Source organism: Cygnus atratus, chromosome 2, assembly GCF_013377495.2.
Source record: "Cygnus atratus isolate AKBS03 ecotype Queensland, Australia chromosome 2, CAtr_DNAZoo_HiC_assembly, whole genome shotgun sequence".
Lineage (NCBI taxonomy): Eukaryota > Metazoa > Chordata > Aves > Anseriformes > Anatidae > Cygnus > Cygnus atratus.
The window spans coordinates 8,399,729-8,419,974 of record NC_066363.1 but is presented as its reverse complement, the minus strand read 5'-3'; the positions used below and the strand labels follow the sequence as shown (position 1 = coordinate 8,419,974).

The window sequence follows — 20,246 nt, the reverse complement described above, 5'->3', positions numbered from 1 at the left end:
CGGCCGAAGCTTTCCCCTTGCCAATGCTTTGCAAAGATGTTGGCTGCTGCTCCCAGAGAGCAGTCATCACTTACCCAGTTTTCCTGCCCTGCAAACCAGAATTAAGGGGAAGGTGCCAAAAAGCAGTGAAGGCCAAAGCTGTTTCCCTGTTTCCAGACACCCTCCATCAGCTCTTCCCTTCAGGGTGCTGCCGGGGCCATCAGCACGTGGACATCAGGTCTTGTGTCACCATGGAGGTGAGTCCTGGCCCCTGCTGTAGGTGAGTGGTGATGTCCTGCTCAGGGCTACACAAAACCGAGGGATTTTTCCACCAGCAGAGATGCAAGTCCCCTGTCTGTTAGTGTCCCTTCCTTCCTCCGCCCAGCAAAGGACTGAGCACCAAGCAAAGGATGCTGGCCAAGCATGTATTCACTGTTAGAATAAAGAATTGGACTGGGCTGTGACTTACTGGGAGGGTTCACCAAGCTGCTTTATATTTGTCTCTGCCTGGTCTCCAAGGGGGTGTTGGGTTTGCTTTCAGACCATAACCACACTGAAGGGGGAGAAGACAGAAAGGTGAAGTGGCAAGAGGATTCAGGTCTTAGCAAGTGCCCTGAGCTCTGCTGGGAGCCTCAGCTCTGGAGCCTGAGTAGGGAGAGCAAAATGCAAACAGGCAAGTAGCTGGCTCAGGAAGAGGCAATGATTAATGAATCAGCAACTGGGATATTGTGCTTTTTTTCTGTTATGTTCTCTATTTTTTTTTCCCTTTTCCTATTCTCTTGCAAATAGAAAACAGATAAGAAGTCCCTGGTAGAAAGAACACCAAAGGGAGTGGGCATTTACCCAGGGCAAGCACTGTCCCTTTGGTCTCCTCCACTGAACACCCATTTCTCCCCACTGCTAACCACCCTCCAGTGGTCTTCCAGTGAGCATCCCATGTATCCTTTCCTCCTCACTCATGTTTTTCCTTCCTAACCTTCAGAGATGAGGCTTTCACTGGGTGTGAACTCATGGGCAGAGAGCTTGGTTGGGTTTATTTGCTCCATGCCTGAACCCACAGACAATTACAAACATGGCTGGCTGCCTGGCTTTGCTAATTAGCTGCCAGCAATGCCTCATTTTTCCCTCTGTGGTTTTCTCCTGATTTAGTAGGGCACTGCTCATTAGCTCTCTCCCACTTTGGGATGCTACAGTTGAATATTATGGCATCCAAAAATGCCAGTTAGCTGAGGGTATGAGCTTGATATGTTTGGACAATTAAAAAAAAATATTAGTTACATTTAGGTAATTAAGCAAAATAGCAGCGAAGCTGTTTTGTACTAGTGCAAGCTGCCTGCCCTATACCACTGCTAAAGTTTCTACTTTCCGTCTGTTCTGATAACAAATATTAAATGTCTGCAATTGTTTCTTGGCTTTTCTGTGCAATATGTTTTTCCTCCTGTGAATCTGGTTCAGTCAAGGTGGTATCAGCTAGCAGGCCAGCACCCTGGACACTGAAGGGATGCAGCAAGTCAGCATGGTGGAAAGCATCCTTTTCACCTTTGTGCCTCCGAGTGGCTACTTCAGGGCATGACCTTGCGATGTGATTTAGTGTTTTAGGGCTGAAAGGAAAGGTCCTTACTTGTCCGCCAGCTCTTTCCGGGATAGTCACTCCTGTCCCTGCAGCCAGTGGAGAAAAATGGGCATGCAAAAAAGCTGTGGTTCATCCCATTGACGTGTTTTCCTAAAAGCATGATGGTGACACCACTGACCAGGCTACGGGCAGAGTAAACTTTGCTGACTATTTATTCATAAGAGCTTGTTTTCATTAAGCTCATCTACATCCTGGAGTTTGGGTTCGGTTCAGCAAGGGACAGCACGTCCAGCACCTCAACATTTACTTAAGTATTTAATGCTAAATAACAGAAGCAGCAACCAGGGTGGTAAAATAATGTTTTATTCCATGAATGAACAAACACTACCATGCCACATCCTAAAGTTCTTTCTACAAAAAGATTGTGGACAGAGCAGATTTTTACATTTCTCAGGTCAAGTTCGTGTCAGGCTTTTGAGCCTGGTTAGTGTAGCAAAATCTGGAAACGCAGCATTCTTGTTGTCTATTTGGCATTTTGCCAGATAAAGCAGATTTATACTGTAGTTCTTGTTCACACAATGTCATTGCACTGTAAATTAAAGAAGATAATCAAAACCAAACCAGGTCATTTTTGTGGTTTATCAGTATATATATATTTTTTTTTATGATGGTCAAAGTACAACCAACATTCAAAGCTTAAAATAATGGTAATAAAAAAGACACACTAAAGAACACAATGGAAACATCATCATTGCTGTCAGGATGTGAGTTTACCCACAGTACTATGTAAAAAGTAGAAACCGGCATTGACATTCAAGCTGTCAAAACAAGAAAAGAAATTACATTAATTGTTATATTTCCGAGCTAGTACTTCTAAAGAGCCCTGATCAGCAAAGAAGTGTTATCGCATGCATGCTGAACACAAGACTAATATTGGATTGGGGACCTGACGAATAACTGACTTACATTCCTTTATATACAACAAAATGAAATATACAGTATTAATACTGGCTGTACATTTGGTCAGAATATTTTACAAGGAGAGACACTAGCCAAAAATCTTATGATGCAGGAAAGTGGAAGTGAATGAATGTTGGGTTTCGTTCTGAGAGCTGAAATATTCTCACAAGAAGTTTTAAAATTTGCTTTGCACAGGAAATATTCCTTTTTTTTTTTTTTTTTTTTTAATCTTGTATGCTTAGCAAACCTCGTGTGAGCAGAAGAGATAACCAAACATGTTTGGAATGTGCTAATCACTGACCTGGAATAAAACTAAGCCACAGACAGCATGTGCAATAAATCTGTGCATATTGGTTCTGTTTAAATGGCTTTATGAGATGATCTGCTGAGTGTCTGGTACAAATTCCTCCTACCAAAGCCTATTCTAGCCTTTTCCCAACAGGCTGCCAACTAATTGTTCCAAAACCCCCCAAAATAAAAAAAGGCTGTTACCTTTTCTGTAGTATTGTAAAAATGTCTCAATGTCAAGCTGATTCAGGCTATTTATGTGCATATTCTTCAAGGCTGCCAAAGAAAATGCTCGATCTTGCAAGCAAAGGCTGTGCTAGGAAAACGAGGGTGAGATTTTTCTTTGCTTTAGTCTAATAGCTTTTTCAGTGGCTGGTTACCCTGATCCTCATTGCCTCTTTAGAACCCAAAGGTCTAAATTGAGTTGGTTAATTCAGAGTATGTTTTTTTTCCCCATCCAGAACAATCTGAGAAGCTAATAAGGTAAGCAAGAGACCTAATGAAAACAGAAGTAAAAGTTATACAAAATTAAGAAATAATTACAGGAAGGTAAACATCAGAGTAACTATAGTGATACTTTGTACAATTGAATTTGTATGTCCTGTAGCAATGACAAACCTTCTGAACGTGGGAAAGAGCAGGCAAGTATGCATGAATCAGTATCCTTTAAGATAATTGTGCTGTAATTTTTCCGTGTATTAGGTTAGATTTTATTTTATTTTTTCTGACACAGTGTGGTGCTAACTATAGTAACCTAATGTGGATGATAGATTTCACTGCTACTGCTTGATTGCTTGAATGCAAAGGGACATCAAATCTTCCAGTCCTCAAAGCGGTTTCTTGGGGTGTTTCTTCAAGTCCAATGTCTTGCCACTTTCACGGTAGAAGTCACTTTGTGGCAAACAAAGAGGAAAAAAGAAAGGAAGAAAAAAATTAAAAAAAAGAAAAAGAAAAAGAAGATGTTGGTTGTGATGGATTTATTTCAGACAGCAGTTTCTGCTGAGTTCACCATGCTTAATGTTCTTCCATTTAGGAAGGAGTTGCTGTCAAGTAAAGCAGATGAGCTGCTTTCAGTTTTCTTTAAATACATGCTAACAACATAACATCTCTTTCTTCAGGAAAATGATCCAGTTGCATATTGTTAGAGAGATCTGCCTTGTGCTTAGCACGGACACGTAGGGTTAATCGTCGTCCTCCTCCTCTTTCAGGGGGGCTATCGGGAGTTTGTCCTGAACTTGGAAACATGTCACGAAGAAGTTGATAATGGAGTTGTACAAATGCTGCTGTAATGCTTCATTGCTGAAGTAATGGCTTTCGTCCGGGTAAATCTGCAAAGAAACAAGGAAATGCATACTGTTACAGGCTTAAAATCTTGGGACCGATCACTTGTATCTACAACTCAACTTGGCCTGCAAACCCGCTGCTCATCCCTGGCACCACGTGTCTTCCTATGGATGTGCACCAGATCCAGGTTAATTCAGGCACTGCAGTGCTTTGAGTGCAGACTTGCATCAAAAGATTTTTTTTTTTTTGGAGGGTTTTCCATTTAATTCCATTATGAACAAGTTCAAGCTAAGCAGAATCAAACCACCCTTACAATAGAAGTAACAGTGCTTGCTCTGGTGCTTATGAAGACTTGAAAAAATCAGTGCAAATCTGTGGAGACACAAGGATCTGGGCTTTGCTGACAAAAATGGTTGTTTTTAAAAGAAATGTCATTAAGTAAAAAATTGAAATAAAGCTTGCTGGAAAAATGTTTAAGTAGAAAAAATGTGGAAACTCGAAATAGTTTAAACACAACATTCTATTCTAATGAAACAGGTAACTTCTGCACATGCTGAAGGAAAGCAAAATAGGGTCATCTTTAGTTGTTTAGACCAGGATATTGAATGGAGGAAAATGCTTTTCTTGGGCTGGATCCTTGCCGGTAGGACTGAGGTGTCTCACTACTGCTCCGAGTACCTCAATACCTTTCATCCCTGCCCATGGCAGGGGGTTGGAACTAGGTGACCTTTAAGGTCCCTTCCAACCCAAGCCGTTCTATGATTCTATGATACATGATGTAGATGTCTTGGCCCTCTATTCACTCCTCACCTAGCCCTCAAGGGGTGCCTAGCCCATCGGTGCCTTCAAGTTCCAAAGCACCAATGCTTCTGCACTGGGAAATGTGCACGGGCCCCTCGCTCCTCTCAGGTCCCACCAAATCCATGCCATGTTTGTTCCTGAGCCCTGGTGCCCATGCTCCATCTTACCTGCCTTTGGAGCCTGATGGAGTGAGTACACCTATACATGAAGCTCTGCAGAAGTGCAGCCAGAGGGAGCTGGTATTCAGTAAATCAAGTGTTAGTAGGCTTGAGCATTGCAATGCAACCAACTCTACTGTGAGCTGTGGTCCCTGGCATGGTCGAGCCTGGGCTGGTTGCACTCTCCTGGCTGTGGCTCAGGAGGTGGCAGAGGACAGGGACCATCCCCGCCATCTGTAGATTGGCTTGTTTTGGAAGCTGAGCCTTCAATGGCATAGGCAGTTCAGCAAATCAGACTGGTAATTCTGCAGAAAGAGAGGCTTTCCAGACCAGTATATGTTGTTCGGGGATGTCAGATTTGAGCGACATTTCTCCTTAACTTTTTCTGGTTGATTTAATTTAGTTCCCTTTTTATCTGTAATTCATCCTGAATTCAGCCTGTTGTTCCCACTGAAAGTTAACAGGCATTGATTCCTTAGAGATACATCTTGCAAAACCTAATTGACTCTAATTTAATAACTGTTCAACAACTGTCCAAACCAAAACAGTTGTATCAAGTAAGCACACGAATCCATCGGAACACATTACATGCTAAATCTATTTCTACTGGCAGGCTGTATTTGCAAGTGGATTTTCACAGCTTGCTTCATAACAGCAGTTTGAGTTCAGATGGGGAAATAACTGTTTAAGTATGAAAAAAGGAAACACATACTGTACCTGCAAGCTGTAATTAGCCTTTGCCCTAATTAGGTGTGTGATAAGGTCGGCAGTATGCTGAAAATGGATTTTTTCTGTAAAAACAGATTAGAATCATTAAAGAGGCAAATTTAATTAAGAAAAATCAAAGCCATCCCAAATATATAATGAGTGCAAATGATAGGCTAACTTACCATCAGCAGTAGCATGAATGATCAAAAATGTCTGTTCCTTCAGTAATGAGACTCTGTGTGCTAATTTCGTGATCTGTGAAGGTAAAGGTTGCATTAAGATTAAAACTCTTGCAAGAAATTAGCAATTTATATGGGAGAAATAGAAGCACTTAATTCCATTTGATACTCGATCACAAGGATAACAAGCAGGCACCAGCACAGCACATTCTCTCGGCCACTTGAAGAATCATTCTAGAAGTAAAATAGACCCCCACTGCTCCTTCCAGGCTCAGCAACAGCAGCAGGAAGAGGTCAGAGACCCTCATCTGTTCTGAAGCTTTAATGTTCACCAAAAGCCTGAACTGCAGAACACGTGGAAAGAGTCAAAGTGAATTTCCAGTGAATACGAAGCACTGACAAAAAGGATGCCCAAGTGCATGTGCCTAAGAGTTCGTCAGCGAGCTGCAGTGACTTTGGTATCCTTTGAAAGATAGCCTTGATGAGCTTAGACAGAACAAGGAAGGATCTGATGCTAAACTCAAGTGTCCACTGCTGAGAACAATTTTGCCCCCAACCATCTCTCAATTGTACAGGGGAAATACAAATCTGAGTGACTGCAAATACTACACTCTTAGCAAGTGTTTGCAAATTTTTCAAGGGCAGACTCTGGTCTTCCTGATACCCTTAGACTTAACTAATGGGTTCTCTCATCCTCTGATTGTTGTGCATGATATTTACGTTTTTTGACTGTGTATGACCATATCTTGTGCTCTGTTCTCCCCCCATATGGCTCCTTGCTTTCTGCTCCCCCGATAGTATCCTGCCACAGGACAATACTGGTTTCCTGGAGTCTACATCAGGTCTGGACTTATGTGGCCTTCAAAAAGTTCATGTGAGGTCCACAGGATAGGAGCAGTTCTTGCTCCCTAAGCAATTCATGGTCCAATTGCAGCATGCAGAAGAGGTGAATCAGACAGGGGCCATGCCTGGGGCGCTGCACGGCTCTGTGAAATGCTCAGGTGATGTTCCTAGCAGTTAATCTCAAGTCAACCCAAAATACCACTATTAGCTAAGGCCAACTTCTCGATGCACAAAGAGCAAGTGGCAATTCAAAGTTCTCATTTCTGGAATGTTTTCACTTGTTTTCACTGCTCCTGACCTGCCTTCAAATTTCTAAAAGGACAAAAAAGAATTTACCATGATCTGGAGATCATGCAAAAAGCCTCCACTTCAGGGACACAGGAGGCTCTGTGACTTCTCCTTAAGAAAATGGGTCTAAAATTACACTTCAGCAGGAATCAAATTGTCAAAACCATTGGGATGAACTTGAATGGAGGTTGTGACATTGTGGCCACTTAGGCACATCTGAGTTACTCAGGCTCTGTTCTTTCAGTCAGTAAGACTGGAATATCTATATTTACCCAATTGAGAGAGGTGAACATGAAGGTTAATCAATAAAATATTGTATCCATTATTACTAGCAAGACAACAAAAGCAGTAATGGGGCTTAACGATACCTCTCTGCCTTTTAAATAAAGGGAGTTTTACTAGGGAGTCCATTGCGCATCCATGTTCCCTCCACAGAACAGAACACATGGAGGAAGAGTTAAAATCCCGTTCACATTTTCTCAGGGAAATGTATTGTCCATGCAGTTACCTCATATGCTCTGTTATCAATCCCGTGCAAGCCCAAGTATCTTTCAGAAAATGCTGAAGCTAGAAAAGAAATAAAGAAAACACCTGTCAGTCACTGGTGCTTCTGAATCAAACACTGCAGATGCTAATAAAGCATTTAATTTGTGGCATAGATTTAATGACATAGGACATATTTCTAAAAGCTCTAAAAATGCAGGAGGAATAGGTGTCCCTGGGAGAAGGGAGCACTATGTGCATGGGGAGTTAACGGGTAGAGAAAGCACAGGGTGGGTGGGGATGGCAAGGAGGAGCTCCCACAAATGGATGGGTGAGGCAAGGAGGAGACAGTTCAAGGCATGGGTAGAGGTTGGTGACAGTGGTTGGAGAGTTAAAAGGGTTTATAGCTTTACAGCTAGTCCTAAGGAGACACACAGTGCAAAAACCAGGCAGGATCTTGGGAAAGAAAGAGAAGGTAACTGGTCAAGGTAGAGTGGGCACACCATCTGCGGTCAGAGAAGGGCTCTGGGATGGTGCTTACCATATAATTTGAAGTCTGTCAGTGGGGAAAGAGCAGCTCCGCAGGCAAAGACTTGGTTCTCTTCCCCAGCTGGAAGCATGTAAGCGCTCAGGTAGCCGCCGTAGTCCTGGAACACAAACAGGGCAGGGACATCAGCAGTCAGGAGTCTGAAGTCAGGTGGGCTGCGTGCTTCTTTTCAACCCACTTTCTGACCATAGGTCTGCTCAGATGTATTACCTCTCCAAAATATCATCTCAGCATTTCGTTATTTAAAATGGACATCACAATTTAGGCATCTGCCATCAGTCTGTTAACAATTCCCCGCAGAGATGCCGCTGTACGTGCAGCTCTCATCACCCACTCTAAGCCTGTATCTCCCACAATAAACAATTTCTACTCACAGTCCCATTCTCATTTCAAATCATGTGTACTTTGCAATTGCTGTTTCCCAGCCGGGCACACTCTGGGGTGTGAATCAGCCTCAGAAATCAATATTGTTGTTGTACATTTGTACAACACAAGCTAGATCTGCCCACACTCCCATAGGCCTTAAGGGACGAGATGAAAATGAAATGAAAATTTGCAAGGGGAAAAAAATAATTAATTATTTGACAGTGCTTTCCTGGCAAATAGTTGTTTTCTGCACTTAGAAGTTAATTAAAAAAAAAAATAAAATTGATGAATACATTGATAAAATGACAGCTTTCATCACCAGCATCTCCGGGCAAGAAGCAGTCTATCTCAAAAATAAATAATAATAACAAAAAGTCACCGCTGACACGTTCAATAAATCAGGATTTAGCTCGGCTGCTTAACCACATCAGCCAGCCCAAAGAGCGCAGAGGAACAACAGGAAAATGTTACCTTCCCAAACACGCCAACTCGCATTTTGTCAATATAATGCTCCTTCAGCATTGTCCTAGAATATAAGAGATGAGAAACTATGAATTAAAAACAGTTTTCCCTTACATACAGCAAAAGTAGTGATTTAAAGATTTTTATTGGCTTGAACTTGGGGTGGCCTTGGAAAAAAAATGGTGCAGACAGTGTAAATTCCTGCTGCTGCACGCTGCTCCCACGTGAGCCTCGGTTCGATTTAATCTTATGACCTGTTGTGCTGGAGTTGACCAAGCAATGGCAACAAATAACCTGCCCTACTGCTGAAAGCCATAATAAAACTACTGCTGTTACACTATGCTGGTAGTGTTCTTAGCGTGATTATGCTCAGAGTATATCTAAAAATATGACGGGACTCGCTATTTAGGGTTTTGCAGTGTTTTTTTTTAATGTTATGAAAAGTGTGAAGGTTTAAAGATTATTTTTTTTCCAACTGGCAGCCCAGAAAAAAATTAATCCAGGAGCTGATATTCCAGTTACTTGTGACTGTACAGAGCTAAAAATAAATGGGCTTTGAGCACGTGATGCAGATAGGTGTGCACTAATTTAGCTCTTTAAGGGTTGTTCTCCCCCGTCTGTGCTGCTGGCATGGGCTCCCTCTCCCACGTGCCATCGCTTGGTCACCGATGGAAGCAGGACTAATGGGAGCCTTGGGTTAATTGCTAGCTATGAATTAAGTTATTCAAGAGCAGCGTCATTCACCGGACAGCTTCCAGCTGGTCCTTCTCTTCCAAAAGGCCCAGCCTCCTCTTAACCTCGTGCAAGAGCTTAGTGCCTTGGAAGCCACTTCCACGGCCGTCGAACTTGAGCACGATGGCATTGTGCGAGCTGACCATCACGCTCTCCCACGTCACCTCGAACCTCTCCGTCACGATCTGGCTGCCAGGCGTCCCGTCCCTGAAACACAGACAGGCATCAAGCAAAGGGGCAGAGCTCCAAGGAGCAAAAGCTCTTCCCGTGGGCTTGCGGGGTTGGGCAGTGCAGGGTTCGGGTAGGGGAGAGCAGCCTCTGTGACAGCGAGGTGCAGGGGGCTGGTGGGGTGGGCTGAGGCTCGAGGCTGGGGTGGAGGCCGCGGGGGGAGGTTTCTGAGCTTTGAACACACCGAACAAGTACACCACTAACTGGGCAAGACTCTCGCGAGTGATCCAGGGCAGCGATGCTCTGGAGTTTTCCCTGTTTACAGCTCTGGTATTTCTCTACCATCCCCAATGATGGGGTGTTTCTGGTGGGGGGGTTTGCTGTGAGCAGCCTGGCTTGGGGCACTGCCAAAATGTGTTGGATGAAGCCTGCAGACATCAATTCTTTCCTTCATTGGCAAGTGTTTGGGTTTCATTTACCACCCCCATTCACCCAGCCCAGCCCTTCCCTCTCCTGTGGGCTTCTTGAGAGTGGCTGTAGATGGGGCTGTCACTCATGTCTGTCCTCGTATGGAGGCAAGTGCAGAGGGTAAGAGCACTTCTACAAGTGGTAAAAAACGCTCAGGTTGCCCCCAGATTGGTGGGTAAGGGGAATATGAGGGCAAGACTCCCTCCTCACCCTGCTGCTCAGAGCCTGATCCTGCACAAGGGAACTGCTTCAAGAGATATCGACCCCACTTTAGCCAGAGAGCTCAGAAAAAACATGAGATGATGATGATGAGAAGTTATATCTCAGGACTGCGATTACTGTAGAGCTGTTGGTGCTCCGACACACTTCTTGTTCTTTTTGGGGGGTTCTTGGGGACATCAGACAAGCCATTGCAGGTTTTTAATGTGCATGTGACTTCAGTAATTTGCATTTATTCAGGCGAGACCCGTGCGCATTCAGCTTCAGAGGCAGCCTAATCAAGTGCTGTTAGCTTGATGAGTACCAATCTTCCTCAAGCACTTGTATAATGAAGTACATTTTCTCTGCAGTAATTCTGTGATGTAACGATGTGCTTATTGCGGTGGTTTTGTCCTTCATCGAGGGAAGCTCAGGGTGCTGTTCAGGCGTTCATCCGACGTTTTCCCTCCTACGTGGGGCTTCTCTGCTGCCAGGTGTCCCCTGGCAGGGAACGAGAGATGCGGTGGGATGCAGCGGGCCAGGGAAGTTCCTCCAAGGTCAGTCAATTGCCACATGGGGTTTCTTTCCAAATTGCCATAAAAACCTCAGTTCTGCATAATATTATTGCTAAATGTTGCATAAAGAGGTACCCATCTGCTATAATCACCAGGAGGAAATCCTACCTGCCTAATATAAATGCTAAAATCACGGAGATCTTCAAAGGCACCAGGGAGGAAAGCAGGATGCTCCTCCTTGTGTCCTGGGAGACCTAGCTCCTGCTGTGGATGGGGAAAAACTGGAGCTGTTTACTGAAATCCTTTTGTTAAATATGGAGAGAAGGAATCAGGGCAGAGCTTCTCCTGGATCAGATCCCTGGTGCTGGATCTCCTGCTGGCCCAGGTCGAGCACTCCCAACCCTTCTCGAAGAAGGTGCTGCAGCCTTGTACTGAACTGGCTGCTCAGCAGCACAGAGCTAGGTGCATCCACCTAACCGGCTTAGTGCCTGTGCACCAGGACAGAAGGTCAATGGTTTTATTCTTTTATTCCTCCCCCTCCCATTTCTGACACCAAAATAGTTGAATTGTGAGTGTATGTGCAACAGCTGCACGAAATCCTACAATGTGCTCTGTAGGATTTGATTAGGGCACCCTCCAGGGAACAGAAACACTTGGCCCAAACACAGGAGAGAAGAATCCTGTATCCAACTTTGCCCATCTCTGATGTGAGACATTGGGTAGGGACCAATGTGATGGACTAAGGTGCTAAACAGGCTCACACTCACTGTACAAAACATATCTTAAAAGGCTCTGGTCATGTTTGAAGCTTCCACACTGCCCTAATAATGTGAACAGAAACAAAAGAAGAGCAAAAACTTACACAACCAAAAGCAAGGGATAGTGCGCTGTGTCTGAAAAGGTTGCTGGCTTTAGGATCTGCATTGGCAATTCTAGGCAAAAACAAAAACAAAAACAAAAAAAAACAACAACAAATGACAGCATGCCTTTAAGTGTAGGAAAGCTGACATAACGATAATACATATTTCTGGTGTTTTGGCTGTTTATGAACAGGAACAAAACGGCATTTCATCAGACGTGCTGGTAAATAACACCTTCAGAGAACAGATGTTGTCAATGAAAAGACTCATGTTATAGTAGCCGAGGTGACAAGAAATGTAAATCGAGAGTAGAGAGTGTGCTGCTCAGTCATGCATCACTTTTACAGCATTCAATTAACATCTGGCAATAGCTATAATTTCCCTTTTTGGCAGCTGGATGAGTGACACAGCCAGAAATCAATATTTCAGGACAGCAGAGGAGGGGGAAAATAGGCAAGGAAGATGATAGTTTAAGATCCAATTAAGTGTGGCAGGTGGGGGAGAGAATAGGATTTTATTTTTATTTTCTGTTGTGGTGTGAAGACAGGTAAGGAAACATGTATTTTAATCCTAGTTTTTAGGAGGCTTAACTATGCTATGAAACAGGAGGTAAACGTACTGGTGCCCGGATAGCTGGGCTGGTACTGAACCAACCAACGTTAGTGGGAGATGCCCGAGGTCCGTGTGGCATGGTGACACTCACCAAAGCTTCCTTTAACTGCTTTTGAGGGCCTCGTATCGACAGATGAACACGCTCCCTTACGAATGCCTTCCACATTAACGAGAGCACATTTATTTTTAAAATGTTAACTACAATCCAGATTAGCAAAGGCCCAGCAATTAAATCGGTATTAGGAGCATTTTCAATAGATTAATACACAGATTAGCCGTGTGGTTTAAGTGGTTTGCTTTGCAATCATTGTCTGACACTCTGACTAATTAGTTATTCCATCTGAATGCTAATGGGCTGCAAATTGGATCAATGGCCCAGGGACAGCCAAAAAGGCCATCGCTTGACTTTAAATATAAATAAGCATCACAGGCAGCGTTCCCAAGGCTGATCAGCCCACGGCTGTGAAGACACAGGGCGGACACAAGAGCAGCCATGCTGCTACAGCCTGCTGGTATTTATTACACATGCATGCATATTTGGTTAAATGAGCAGAATCCAGCTTCAATGATACCTGCAGGTAAGAAATTTAGCATCAGTCGGAGTCATTCATTTAACATCAGTTGGAGTCAGCTGCCACTATCACTACGAGTCAGCTCACGGATGGGATAGGCATCGCCTTTCAACAGGCTCCTCCACATCCTTCTCCTGCCCATAAAGCCTGGAAGTGCGTCTGCTCTCGTTATTTTATGCACTGGGTTTGTGTTCCTAATGCCAATGTGGCAAGTAGAACATTTTTGGAGCCATTATTATCTTTTTTCAAATGGTAACTCAGCCTTTCTGAGCCTTTGCTCCACTCTTTTATCCTGGTAATGGTCGAAATTAATATTGTGACCATCAGTCACGCCTCACTGCCTTGCTTTCACTGTGCCCTGTCTGAGAGGTGTGCTGCTTTTTGGCATGGGAAATATTATGGGTCATCTGAACCCGGGTTCCTCAGCTGTTTGTTTTTAGAATTACCACCAGCCACACAAACTGGGATTTTGGGGAGCCATTGCACAACCTTGAATATGTGGATTTTCCATGTAGGATATCTGCTTACAGAAAGAGTAGATGATTTTTAGGTTGTTTTAGGTGCAGTTACAGGCAGAAAATGCTTATGGTTTGTCTGTTTGCCACTAGGTTTTCTTTCCCTCTGTCCTCTTTGGCATACAGATACACGGGGAATAGTTATACAAATGGAACAAACAATGCACCAGCTGCTGATATAAACTGCTCCGGGTTTCTGCCTTCTCTACTCCAGATGAAATGTCTCTTGGCTTTTGTTGTAAAGCTGTTTTTTTTCCAACCCTATCAAATGATATAGCTTTCTCAAAGACTCCTGAATGACTTCGACAGGCAGTCATGTTCATTCACTGCAGTTCAGTATTGTATACTGAAAGGCAGTCACAGCTGTAGCCAGCAAGCACATACAGTAATTCCACTTCACACCCATCTTAAATAATAAACCAGTCCAGCTAAGGCGAATGCCCTGAACAATGGGGGCACCACACCGTGTCATTTCCCAGAGTGGATTTTCCTCTATAAAGAAAACTTTTAAAGAAAAGGAAAAAAAAAAAAAAACACCACCCAACCCTATTATTTTGCCTTTCTTCAGCTGCATTCTCTTCAAATCCTGTCTCAGTAATAACTTCCTTATGTAGCACCTCCTAAGAGAGTGCTTTGCAAACCGTGTGAGTTTATTGAGAGCCAAAGTAATTTTTCCTCCTGCCAGTCTGGGCAAGATGACTGTATCATTTCACAGCAATAGTAGTTAAAAAGAAAAAGAAAAAAATAAGAAAGAGGAAAGATGCTACTTACTGTAATCATCTATCTTGATTTCCATGTATTCTACTTTAGGCATTTGCCTGTCATTTACTGTCAGCTGCACATTTTCATTTACTTCCAGCTCAAAAATTTCTGAAAGAAGAAGGACAAGATCACAAAAACTTCCGGCACTGTTTGTGAAAATGCATGTTAGCATTTTATAGCCACCTTAATAATTGTAACACAAGTTTCCTAATCGAAAATTTCCTTCTAGTTATATCCTCCTCATAAACATCTAAAGATTTAGCAAAATCTTTGAAATCTGTTCCAGATTCTGGAATGAAAAAGAGCTGTATTCCCTGAAATCAGTGGCATTAAATGGATTTACAACAGATGGGAATGCGACCATCTGTGTTGAGCCAGGGTTACAGACAGACATCTACCTGCCATGTAAATCTAGAGTTCAAAGGTTAGAGGTACTCGAGTCTGTGGCCAAGATACACACAATAAATAGGGAAAGGGAGGGACTTTAGAGTGCTTCAGGACAGGGTTGTGGTGCTACGCATGAGCAAGTCCATGGGAAGGAAATCCATAGGCAGAGATGAGGGGAGAGAGACTATAAAATGCTGCAATGTAGGGTTTGGGAGCAGTCTTGGTTTTCAGGCTGTTTCAACAATTGTTTTTTTGCTCGTGTCTCTTATCCAAGGACTCTCTGGGACTGAAGTAAAGAGTTCCTTTCTTCTTCCCAAGACTTAACCTTTACGACCCACATCTTGGCCACATGCTGCACCCTCTGAGCATCTTCTAGCTATAGCAGCCACCTCCAGCAACAGACAGAACAAGTCCTTCCCAGTTGGTAAGGAAAGGGCCCACCTTGCGGAGACATTTCAGGCTGTAAGTCCTAGGTGGTGGGAAATATCTCCTGGTGAAGGTGAGGCTCTGGGCCCCATGGAGAGGGATTCAGGCATGGGATGATCCTGGCTTTGGATCATGGTCCTGGGAGCCCCTTGCAGGGCTGTGCCCCATGGCATCAGGCTGGGTTTGAACCGGCGGGTCCAAAGCATTGTTTCTGCAGTGTGAACCCAAGGAGGGCTTCACACCAAATTATGTGTTTCATTGACCATAACTTCCCCTTAGAAACACACCAACTAATAGATGTGTAATCCTAACTCTTCCAATAGTACCCAGGGTACCTGATAAACATGCTCTCATTGCCCATCTCTGCTGAAAAGACAGGCACACCACAAAAACCTGCCCTTCCCATTAGCACGTTTTCCACGTCTTTCAGCAAGAGTCAATCGGTTCTCTGCCTATTCACCCTGCTTCTGAAAAGCCTGGCTCATCCCTATTGAAATCACAACCCCCACAAAAGTGCCAGAGCAACAGCCTATTACGTTTAGTTAAATATTAAGATTCTCATTTAATTACGGCACACACAAGTAGCTTTATCAGCAGAAAGGGGCCTGCCACGTAAGGGAATTTAGTCAAGCCGTTTTATTTGTTCATATAATTGCATCCTCAGAAAGCCAGGAAGACTATAGAGGAAATAAAAGATTGGCGTATCTCCTAAAGGACTTTCTTTTCTGCTTGAGGACCACAGGGAGCTTGAGTCTGCGGAGTACAAATGGTCATTGCTTAATTAAATGTAAGCACACTATAATATTCAGTGCAACTCACTATTATCAGATTATTGCAGAATACAGAGGCAAACTCCCTGTATAGGGTAATGGGCTCACATTAAATAAGCAAATCCAGTAACATGCAACTGTCAGTTGCCCTTTATTCAAAAGCAAAAGAATGAGGTGAAAAAAAAAAGGAAGCAAGAGAAATGCTAATTATATGCAGCAAATCATGAATTTCAGCAGGGGTTGCGTTCTGTGCATGACTAGACTGAGCTCTCTATGTAATAAATACCACACATCTGTCAAAATAAAACTAGTCTCGGTATGCCTTATGTTACCTTTTCCAGGCTTTCATTCTCTTTTTGCTTTTTACAGTATCCACCCTTTTTTCACCCATTTGTAAAGCTATACAGAAGCCTGTGACAAAGTTCATGAGAGCACTGTCTTCTACGTGCTGTTACAGCCAGGCATCTCCGTATCTATTGTAAAATTATTGTGTTTAAGGGGAAAAAACAGAAAGACAAAAATGAGTGGAGAGGAGGAAGACATGGCAACAGGAGGGACTGCATGTTTTGGACTTGCACGGATGAAATCAGCTCCTGTAAGAACCCAGACTCAGGAATGATGGGTATGGCATTAGTCAGCCTTTCAGTCCCACTGATCTTGGTGGTGCCGTTTGTACAGGTAGCAACAAACTAGAAAGTCTACTTTACGATAAAGAAGCTTACTTGGAAGGTCCCCCTATCTTGAAAATAATCGTCTGCATCCTCTGACAGAAAAAAAAAAAAAAAGTAAGAAAAACTTAATGATGGCCAAGCAGTATTGGATGAATGACTTCTGAATGGCCCACAAGGCACAAAGGTTGCGTCAGAGGTAGTGAGTCAGTCATTAGCAAGGAGGTTGCATGGTTGCAAGACAGAACTCAGAAATCCTGCTGCTATGTCCCTGTACAGAGACTGAGATATGAGCAGCCACCCGTGTAGAGATTAAAACATTAGGAGTTTGCAATTTGCTTTCAGTGTTACTTAAAAAAGCAATTTTTGTATTTTTGTTGACTAGAACAACTACACATGCCAATTTATGCTATTTATAGCAGAAGCAGTTTCAGAAGGGACTAAAACTGTGAAAATAATAATAATCCCTTCACACTTGGCTCTGCCTCTGTTCTGGTGCTTTCCCCTGGGGGGCTCTGGGTACAGGGGCACTTTGAGCTGTCCCCTGCCCCACTCCCACCAGCTGCAATAACACAAACAAACCCTGGCTCCACAGTCAGCTCTTCTGTGGCACTTTGACCCTTAAATTGCAGACCAGAGGGGAAACTGAGGCACAAGGAAATCGATCCCAGTCACCTAATAAACAAGGTGATGGCAGATAGTCTAAGCCACCGTCCTGTGCTGCTTTGCTTCGGCAGCAGAGATGCCTGTTGCCTCCCCCACAGGACAGTCCAGCAGCATACTGCTTTAACTTGACTCGTTCCAGGACGCTGCTAATTTCTGTGCATGCCTTTCTCTGCAAAGGAACTTTAATTTGAACAAATTAAAGTTAAATGTGCAAAACTGTGTCAGATGCTGTTGACACTACATGGAACACTATTGAGCATTTCTATTTTAACAGTAAGAATACATGTATGCTGCAAATCTGATTTTAAAATTGATTTTAAAAAATCAATCAGAATTTGGGATTGGATTCTATACATCCTGTTTACAAACCAAACTTTTCTAGGTGGGGTAAGGGCTTGAAATGGATGTTGCCAACAGGAATTGAGAAATCAAGCACTAACATGATGCACAGAAACTGTGTAAAGCAGGGTGGATCTTATGCTTTTTTTCCTACATGTTCTGGTGTCACAGGAGTCTTTTTTTGATGCTTCCCACCTTCAGTAGGGAATGAATCAGCTCAGCATTTCACAGAAAACATTTATTTGGGAGTGAAATTCCCTGGCTTGCTCTGCTCCTTTGCAGATATAGCAGCAGGGCGTTGCTGTAAATCCAGCTAAGCTAAACTGATACCTGATAAACAGATATGGCCACGTACCGAGCAGCTAGAATAAAGCTGTTGCTTATTATTTCCATTACAGCAGTGCCTGCAAGCCCTAATTGCAGGTTAATGCTGGGCTAAATGTTACATTAAAATGACAGGAAAGAGTTTCCTACTGAAATGACAGGGGCAGACAAATGGTGGTTTCAGGTGAGATTCAGTCCCACCTCCTCCTATGAAGTCTCTGAAGGTCACGAGAGACCTGTCTATCTGGGTGTCCGTGTTACGCTGATTTTGGGTAAAAATGGACCTTTCTGACTAATTTGTAGTGCTACAGGCATGAAGGAGGAACCCCAGCACCCTCGTGGCTCTCTGGGTTTTGCAGGGAGTCCAGGTCAGTCTGGCAAAGGCTGTACAAAGATTTTGGGGTAGAAACCTGTATTTGGAATAAATCCATCTTCACACTTGTATAGGTGAGAATCACGAGCATAAAAAAGCATTTCCAAATAAATAAGTGCCACAACACCCATGATCAGAGAAGAAACCTGTCAGGGGTACTGCAAGTTGAGGGGCTCACTCCTGTTCATTCTTTCTCTCAGTCTGGTAATTCATATCAGGGTGACTTTTCAAAATCAGAGATTAAACTAAATATTTCTTAATTTTGAGGAGAAAATGAAAGAAAAATTGTGAAAGACTGACAAAAAGAAGAGAGAGACCTGGACTGTATATTTTGAGAAAGCTGATAACAAATGACACCCACAAATCACCATCTTTGTATGCCTAACGGCAAGATGTTGTGGTTCTAATATTTTAACAACTTTTTCTACAGAAGCATTTCAGAGACACACAACTACATCCACAGGAATCCAAATAGACAATTTAAACTGCAGCTTGGGAGAGCCCATAGCTTGAAACTGGGCTCTGACTGCCTCTGACTTGCAGAAGACTTGCATTTAGGCAGAGTCCAGGCTCCCCCTGATGCAAATTTACCAAAGAGCAGCTACACCTCAGTGTCCTGCCCTGCTACTTTTCTCTGAAAAATACAAAGCACAAGCCCATTCTTACTCTGTGTGTCGGTTGTGTTGTGAACAGTCACCATCGGAACCCGGGGACCTTGAAAAGAAGAAGAAAACAGCGCAGTTAAATAACTACCGACGTGCATACATCCCCACGTGAACCTGGTTTTGAATTCCACACAGCTGAAGCCTCCCGAGATTTGCTTTCCATGCAAGAGTAATCTAAAAACCAAATCACCCAGGTATTAGAAAGATTCCATGAATAAATGACAATGCTGTAGACTTGAAGATGTGAGGTTTCAGAGCCCTTTCCCAACGGACCACTAAATGCATCTTTCCCTAATTTGTAAACATTATAATTAGCACAAACACAATTAAATCACTTGCTTTTTAAATTATTCTAATGACACACAAACATCACAGCACAAAGCATTTACATTTTTATATGCCACAGATAACTGTTGCCGTTTTGTAAGCATTTTTTTTTTAACGAATTAAACACCAGTTTGGCTCTTACACTGAAAAAGACCACATATGCTGTCTGAAAAATGCAGCATTTGGGTACTGAAATCATTTAGTATGATAAAAAGAGGATTATCATTACTATGCAATGCACATGGATGAACAACAGAATTCATTGTCACGGGATGCAACAGATTTTAGGATGCTGTAGTCTTTAGCACAGACTGCTGTAGGATGCTATAGTCTTTAGCACAGTAGCCTGGATTCAAATTCCAGTTCAGAAAGTCATCAAGTGGCTGACTGTTAGACAAATGGGATGATAGCCAAGATTAGGTTAATTTTGTAGCTGCTCAGTTTTTTTTTTTTTTTTTCAACAGTCAGCTGCCAATTGCTCTTAAAGACAACATGCTGGGCCAAAAGGACCTTTGGTCTGACCCTGCACAACTACTCTTAGGTTACTACCACACCTGCTCATAGCTTTTCCAACGGGTCTGTACTGCTCAGAAAGGTGGAAGGCACACCTCAATGATTATGACGATAACCTCAGAGATAGTGGTTATCTGATTTTCTTTCCCTTCCTCCAAAAAACATGATACAAAGGCTGTATGGGGCTGGCTGGCACATGGTGGGAAACTCATCCCTATGCCCAGCAGACGCCAACAACTGGAACATCTGCCGCTGCGCATCCTCGTGGCAGGACTCCTCTTGTACCTCCTGTCTGCATTTTGGGGTCAGTCTGGCTTTGTGATGAAGGATGGCAGAGTCTGGAGCTGGCTGTACAAAGGCTCCTGGAGGAAAGGTTGTTGCAAATGGTGGTCCCTACTTTCTTGGGGCTCCAGCAGTCTGGTGGTCTGGGGAACCCTGCAGCTGGACTGGGCTGAATATCACAAAGA

General features: G+C 43.3%; 1 protein-coding gene across 1 annotated transcript in view; it reads right to left on the bottom strand.

The window, feature by feature from the left end:
- Nucleotides 1-3,338: 3,338 nt before the first annotated feature.
- Nucleotides 3,339-20,246, bottom strand: part of DPP6 (dipeptidyl peptidase like 6) — a 408,025-nt gene continuing 391,117 nt past the window's right edge. The window contains exons 17-26 of the mRNA XM_035554362.2: nucleotides 18,941-18,988; nucleotides 14,331-14,429; nucleotides 11,863-11,932; nucleotides 9,664-9,858; nucleotides 8,929-8,983; nucleotides 8,086-8,191; nucleotides 7,570-7,628; nucleotides 5,934-6,006; nucleotides 5,761-5,834; nucleotides 3,339-4,128 (exon numbers count right to left, since the gene is read on the bottom strand). Coding sequence (XP_035410255.1) covers nucleotides 3,982-4,128; nucleotides 5,761-5,834; nucleotides 5,934-6,006; nucleotides 7,570-7,628; nucleotides 8,086-8,191; nucleotides 8,929-8,983; nucleotides 9,664-9,858; nucleotides 11,863-11,932; nucleotides 14,331-14,429; nucleotides 18,941-18,988 — 926 coding nt within the window. The 3' untranslated portion in view covers nucleotides 3,339-3,981. The remainder of the gene's footprint in view (nucleotides 4,129-5,760; nucleotides 5,835-5,933; nucleotides 6,007-7,569; nucleotides 7,629-8,085; nucleotides 8,192-8,928; nucleotides 8,984-9,663; nucleotides 9,859-11,862; nucleotides 11,933-14,330; nucleotides 14,430-18,940; nucleotides 18,989-20,246) is intronic.